At 45.3% G+C, this 7,438-nt stretch overlaps 1 protein-coding gene across 1 annotated transcript in view; it reads right to left on the minus strand.

Annotated features, from left to right (window-relative positions):
• Nucleotides 1-1,159: 1,159 nt before the first annotated feature.
• LOC108801708 (NACHT, LRR and PYD domains-containing protein 3-like) overlaps nucleotides 1,160-7,438 on the minus strand; it is a 14,708-nt gene continuing 8,429 nt past the window's right edge. Inside the window, exons 2-5 of the mRNA XM_018573611.1 lie at nucleotides 6,649-6,687; nucleotides 4,681-6,430; nucleotides 1,990-2,247; nucleotides 1,160-1,334 (exon numbers count right to left, since the gene is read on the minus strand). Coding sequence (XP_018429113.1) covers nucleotides 1,160-1,334; nucleotides 1,990-2,247; nucleotides 4,681-6,430; nucleotides 6,649-6,687 — 2,222 coding nt within the window. The remainder of the gene's footprint in view (nucleotides 1,335-1,989; nucleotides 2,248-4,680; nucleotides 6,431-6,648; nucleotides 6,688-7,438) is intronic.

Raw genomic sequence — 7,438 nt, forward strand, 5'->3', positions numbered from 1 at the left:
CTACACACGTTACATATCGCCGCGAACGTCGCAGTGAGAGCGATCATTTTAGGGCCATCAATCACCGATAACACTAAACTGATGAGCGGTAACAGCTTTTAAAGCGTCGCCTATGACCAATTTGGGGTATTATCGTTTTTTTGAGGTTTCGCGCGCGCACGCAATTTTAAGGCTTGACATGTTTGGTGTCTTTTTACCCGACGTGACCCCGTCTTTTATATTTTACCAAAAAATTGGGTAATGATAAATGTTTTATCATTTAATATAGGGGGAACTGTTTTTTTTTTTACACATTTCTGTAATTTTACCTTAATATAGTAAAAAAATAAAACCCCCAGTGGTGAATAAATACCACCAAAAGAAAGCTCTATCTGTCCCCAAAAAAGGGTATAAAATTCATTTCAGTACAGCGCTGCATGACGGAATAAATGTCAGTCAAAGTACCGCAGCGCTGAACACTGAGCAATGGCCTGGATGGGAAGGGGGTTTAACACCGCGGATGTCAACTGGTTAAGGAACACAATCTATTGTTTCATAGACCACAGTTGGGGTCAACGCAATATAAGCTATGTATCTATTGGTGAGGTTCAATAAGGCCCGGTAACTGAGAAAATAGATAGCATTTGTCTACAATCTCTAATTTCAGTGATACAGTCTTATTCAGCAGATGGTATGATGAAAAGTCAATCTAAGTGAATAATTTATGTGGCTCCTGAATCCCCTCTAAGGAGTACTCGCGGTTTGAGGTCCGGCAGGTGATAAGCTGTGCTGGCTGTAAGGAGGTTACAGGAGGAGATGATGGTGTCGGGGGGCTGCAGGGCCCTGAGTCCTCAATCATGGAACGCCGTGTCAGCCTCCCAACTAGTTTAAATAGCCCCTGGACACGGAAGTGTCCGGAACGAACCGCCGGTCGACTTCCGCTTCCACCCTGGAACGCACGCGTCACTCCTTAGGGGCAGAGCCGTGGTGCAGCTCGCTCCAGCACTGCATTCCAGCGTGGAACACAATTGGCATCCCGGGGAGCCGCGGAGGATATTACAGCACCCCATAAAATCACAGGAAGATATATTTTAGAAACAATCAGATATCAGACAATCCGACATTCACATCTCCGATCCTCAGGATCTCTCCCATCGGATCATCATTTACAGTATAATTCTCACATCAGCTTCTGCAGGGTACAGTCTGGATGTCGGAGACCCTCACACAGAAGTTTTATTCCAGAGTCCTGCAGATTATCATATGATAAATACAGGCCGATGAGAGATCGATTAGTGATAAGTATTGATCGGAGAACATCGCAGGACGAGGAAGATAAACCACAACCATCCAAACTGTGGAGAGAAATATAGAGACATGAAATGATACTTCAGGAGGAATACAAGGACTTATTGTCATTTACTGAGAAGTCATAACAATGATTTGTATCTACTGGACATATAAAGCGATCACATGACCATTGCTGAACCAGAACCCCGAGTCCTGGACAGCACTGCTTCACTCTAATGGGTCTCATCAGCCGGGGATGGAAGTTCTGGTTACATACAGCCAATAGGAAGACCTTATGGCAATGTCCTCTGGGAAAATATGCAAATAACCCTCTCCAGGGAGAAGGGACTGCTGGGTAATGTCATGTCTTACATGAGAGATCTGTAAATGAATGTCCTGCACACTAGAACAGGGGTAGGAAAGCTCCATCCCTCCAGCTGTGGGGCAGCTACAAATCTAATGGGCGTAATGTTATATAAAGAGTAAAAAAACATATAAAACACCCGAACAAAATGTATAAATGATAAATGATCCCAATCCATCCGAGTTCTCTCTATACAATGCCACCAAGGGAGGTCATTAGGAGGACCCCAAGGTCCATGGAGGAGATAATAAAGGGGGAGGAGACATGAGAAGAGGGGATGTGATGGAAGACACCCGGAGCTACAAGGAAACACCGAGAGACGTCACATTTCCCATCACTGCCGGGATCACTCTTACTCTAATATCTCAATTTCACTCTTCGGGTTCCTCAGATAGGAAAGAATATCAGGAACCATCTCATGTCCTGAGGAGGAGGAGCCTTCATCATGTGCTGAGGAGGAGGAGCCTTCACCATGTCCTGAGGAGGAGGAGCCTTCATCATCTCCTGAGGAGGAGGAGCCTTCATCATCTCCTGAGGAGGAGGAGCCTTCATCATCTCCGGAGGAGGAGTCTTCATCTTCACCATACCGTCTCTGAAATTTACACCACATAAACCTAGAAGAGAATGATGAGATAAGAATGACACGGAGAATGTCTGACCTCTGACATGAAGAAGGAAAATGGAACAATCATCATTTATAGGAGATGAACCCAAACTGGATGATGGGAGTTGTGCTCCGTGCTCTGTGTATAACAATTGTCATGTGTTTCCCAAAACATCCTGTTTTATCCTTTTTTCATCCTTTGCTAGATTGACACTTCTCCTGATCTCCTTTAGCTCCTTTGCAGCAACTTCCTGTCTACATGTTCTCCACCAATGGCTGCATGACATTTCTCAGGGCAGGATTCCTGACGGTGACAACTACGGACAATTCCTATAACAGACAGACAAGGACAGAGCGTTGTCACCCTAAAACAGGCAGACAAGGAGAGAGCGTTGTCACCCTATAACAGACAGACAAGGACAGAGCGTTGTCACCCTATAACAGACAGACAAGGACAGAGCGTTGTCACCCTATAACAGACAGACAAGGACAGAGCGTTGTCACCCTATAACAGACATATAATATAATATTTGGGCTCCTGATGTAGAGTTGCAGTATGTGTGTGAGAAAGGTCTGGTGGGTTATTAGCTCCATGTGGCCATTAAGCTAGTGACGGTTATATTTTCGTTAATGTACGAACATTTGTTATGATGACGTTAAAAAGCAAAATACCTTTGTTAATATTATATACCACTATAATAAGTCACGTGGCCCCTTGGAGTAGACACGAGGGATGAGTGAACGGTCTCGGGATTGGATGATGGGCCATTTTCAGGGTCACCAGGTAAAGTATTATCATACTGTAATAGACGTACCGGGTTACGTTCCTCCGTCGGGCTCCAACGCCGTCCTGCGCAGGCGCGCAGTGGTAACCCCTCACCTCCTAGCAGGGACTCAGTAGTGCGCAGGCACGCCCTGGGACTCCGCCCACCTCATTCGAGCAGTCGGCTTAAAGCCGCTGCTCAGTGATTGATCGGCGTCCTACTGTTGATTGTAGCAGGACACTGATCAATCACTGTCTGCCTTGCTGCCCTTCAGGATCATCAGCCACAAGCAGGTCGTCGGATCCAAGAGTCTCAGGGCTCTACCATTGACCACCAAACAAACCGCAAGTAGAGGCATATGCCTCCTGGCTACCAGGACACTACTATAGTGCTGTTGCTCACAGCCATTAACCCTGTGTGCTATAACTTCATACCCTGCTCTCTAACTACCAGAGGAGTGGCACTTCCATTGTTGCCAAGGGGAGTATGATGTTAAGCAGCTCTCTATCCGCCTAACCAAATACAGGGCAACAGAGTTCAGCTGATCCCCATCCATGAAACTCCGCAGTTGCGATCCATTCCCATAGATAAGAGAAGCGAGGCTTTACACATACAAAGGAAATGTGGGTCTGGATCCTGCCATGGGGGACATTCCCCAATGTGATATAAATAGGGGGGGGTCTCCTTATGATGTGACTTGGAGGAGGACATGGGGAATCCTTTCTATGAGATATTTGGGAGATTTCTTTCCTCTGTATGTCATATAACAGAACAGAAGGATTCTTATGGGCGGAGTCAGTGACATCACATGTTTATCAGGTGGAATGGATTCTTCTACATTTGGAGTAAACACAGCAGCAGATTGTATAGAACTAGAAAGAAATGACTTTTGTAGCTGGTTGTAGATGTGTCATGTGACTTATTATCCAGCAGTAATAGGCCGGAATGAAATGGTGGAAGAAGAAGACACAACAGACATCCAATCTATAGGAAAGTTTACTGCTCACCACTTGAGTCCTGGCTGCCATATTACAATGGTATTGGGGTATGATGTGTTCCCTATGTTCTACTCTATGGGGCTGATTCATCAATCTTCCAGCCAGTGTATAGCTGGAGCAATGTTGTGTGCACGGCATTACCACCACTAGATGGAGCCGAGGAGCATAGGAAGATGTATAAATCAGCCCCATGTCTTTATTATATGTCTGGTGTCTTCTCCCTCAGTCTCTGGAGGTTTCTCTCCTCTCACATTATCTGACAGACAAGACAATGGGAGAGAAGCCGAATATTGAGCACTTGGATCTTCTATCACTTACCTGGAGGAACCCACCAGAGGATCAGACAAGCACGCCACTTCTTTGTGGACTGAATACAAGGACTGATGAGCACTTGTCACTTGTCTTCATTGTGTACAGAGTATGAGACTTCCATGGAATATAGGAATCATAGAACAAGTCGCTGTTTGTATGATAAGTTATGAGGGTTTCATTCATTGTAGGAATATTCTAGATTGATGTGCTGAACCTTTCTATTTATTTACAGATAGGTGAGGTACATGGAGGATGTCTGATAATAACCCCCATTATACTGTATGCAGGTTCCTGCCCATGACAGCCTACAAGGTGCTCAGACTCTGCTGATTGCTCTCAATTCACTTAGAAATAATCTCACTCACTTACAGAATACCCCGACTCCTGTGTACAAACAGAGATAACGATTTCTGGCACTCGGCATCCAGTGTGAGGTCCATAAAATATAATGACAGAAAACTTTCACCCTTCAAAGTCTTCAAGCAATAGTCCAGCTGCATGGCATGATTCCTCACATTCCTCCTGATGTAAGACCTTGACACCTTCAAATCTGATCTCTGAGACATGACTCTCCTTATGAAGTCCTCATCCTGAGTCTCATACAGATAGACAATGTCATTAGTATTGATTTCCCCATTCATGACCTTCATGGCCCATTCTTCTATCACAGATCTGGCTGGCAGTGAGATGTTGATCCGTGTGACCTCTAAGAATGTTTTCACCAACTTTTCATTCAGGAGACCGAACAGGAATTGTACAGCTAAAGATAAATGTGGATGTTCTATAAAGATTTCTCTTAGTGATTTCCCTTCACTGATTATCAGAGGAAAAGGGTCCATCCTTGTTTCTTCATTTCCAGAACCACCATCCAGCCCATAATACAGAGCAGCCAAGAACTCCTGTACACTCAGGTGGATGAAGCTGTAGTAGGTCTGGGTGCGGACTTCCCAATGGAAGATGTTCTCGTTCAGGAACACAGACTCCACCTCACACAGAGACAGTCCGTGTCTTTGTAGATCTTCTTCCTTAAACAAGATTTGCTGGTTCAGAACTCCCTCATGGGCCAGAGCACACAGCTTCCTCAGACAGTTGTTGATGTCCCGAGGTCTCCCATCCACACACCGGTCCTTCTTGCTGTGATGGGTTAGTAAAACCTCCAGGTAGAGGAGGTAAATGGAGGTAATTGTTTTACATCGAATTAAAGCCAAATCTTTCTTCATTTCTTGTTGTATTACAGTGCAGACAATCCAGCATGTGACGGGGACAACACACATGGTGTACACAATATCATTGTCTCTTATTATACGGAGAGCCTTGTCTGCATTTTCTGCATATCCAAAGAATTTATGGACATATTCCTCCCGATCTTCCCTTGTAAATCCCTGGATTTCCACACAGCGATAATCATCTAGCAATGTGTTCAGTTTCTTCATGGCCAGGGACCTCGTGGTGATGATCAGAGAAGATCGTTGGAGAATCCGTTTCCTGAGCAGGCTTTGGAGAAGTATTTCTTTGTGAGTTTCCTCAGAAACATCATGACAAACCTCAGATTCCTTCCCCAGAGTCCAACTCAGTTCATCAAACCCATCAACTAGAAAGAGAAGTTTTCTCTGACTTCCAGGATCCTTCAGAATAGACACCAGGTCACCTGGACACGGCAGTCTGCAGCTTGTGGATAAAAGTCCCACCAGGTTTATGTTTCCAGTGATGGTGTTGAGTTCTCTACAGCTCAGATAAAACACAAAGTCATATTTGTCTTGGTAGAGATTCCCAGAGGCCCAGTCCAGCATGATCTTCTTGGAGGTCATTGTTTTTCCAATCCCAGCAGGTCCTTGTAACACCACAATGTTAGGGATGAAACCATCTTCATCGGGGGCAAAGAGGTCCTGGATTGTGATTGGGGAGTATTTATCAGAAGATCTTTCCTCCATGATCTGTAGATGTCCTCTGTCTGTACTCCTTAGTTCTTGTTCTTTCTCCTCTTTCTTCTGGCGTCCCTTCCTCATTAATAACTTGGTGTATCTTTCCTGTAGACTAACAGCCTCTCCCCCACGGGAATTATATTCATGAATCCGCTGGAACATCTCTTTCACAGACTCTCTGTATTCCTTTCCGAAGTCTTTATAAGAGAAAGACAAATATTTGATTCCTCATACAAACATGAAATATGATGTGAAACATTCTAACCAGAAGAACTCAGAATTGAATGATAAAATATCTCATGAAATACCGGAGAATTGTGGAAGAAGTCCAAATATTCCCCCATCACCCAGACTACAACACAACACAATGTTTCTCCAGAAGAGATCTGATATGTCATGTGGATGTCCTACTCACCCGATAAGCTCATGTCATGTGACGTCGTCTTCAGTTTGGCTGGAAAATAAGAAATTATTGTAGAAGAAGTAAGCTGTGTGCAGGAGAATATCTTCCTCTCAGAACCGCAACCTTTCTAGGGTCGGGACCCATTGGTAACATTTATTAAGTTGTGGTGACCCCAACATTATAATTATTATTAGGGATGCACCATTCCATTTTTTTGTGTGTCGAGTACGAGTACCGATATCGGTACTCTCTGCCCCAATTATAAGCAAGCTGGGTGGATCATGACTTGCCGCCTGGCTTTCTTATTGCCACGTGCCCTTGGCATTGAGAGGGTGTCCCCATGCTGATGGGGACAAGGGCCCCCTACAACCCTGGCCCAGTGTTTGTTGGGGTCTGTGGGCAAGGGGGTCCCCACAACCACCAGGTCAGGGTTGTGGGGAAGAGGCCCTTGTCCCCATTGGCACGTGGACACCCTGCCAATGCCAAGGGCATGTGGCCTGGTAAGGCGCAGGGTGGGGTGGCACTCGATGTCCCCCAGGGCCAGTGCTCGGATCAAGGGTCTGGTAGGAATGTTAGGGGGGACCACACTTTGCTTCCCATCTTGGTGGGCTGGGGTTCCCCCTTAAAAATCCTACCAGACCTAAAGGGCCCACTATGAATTGGGGGGGAACCTCACGCTTTTGTTTTTTCCGCTTCTGCAGACTGTAAAAAGAAAAAAATTCCCTCAAATTTCACTTTGCAGCAACACAATATCGTATAGACCTGGGCTCAAAATTTCAAGTCCTGAGCTACTAGCCAGGCC

This window comes from Nanorana parkeri, unplaced genomic scaffold, assembly GCF_000935625.1.
Source record: "Nanorana parkeri isolate BGI_ZX_2015 unplaced genomic scaffold, ASM93562v1 scaffold2454, whole genome shotgun sequence".
Taxonomy (NCBI): domain Eukaryota; kingdom Metazoa; phylum Chordata; class Amphibia; order Anura; family Dicroglossidae; genus Nanorana; species Nanorana parkeri.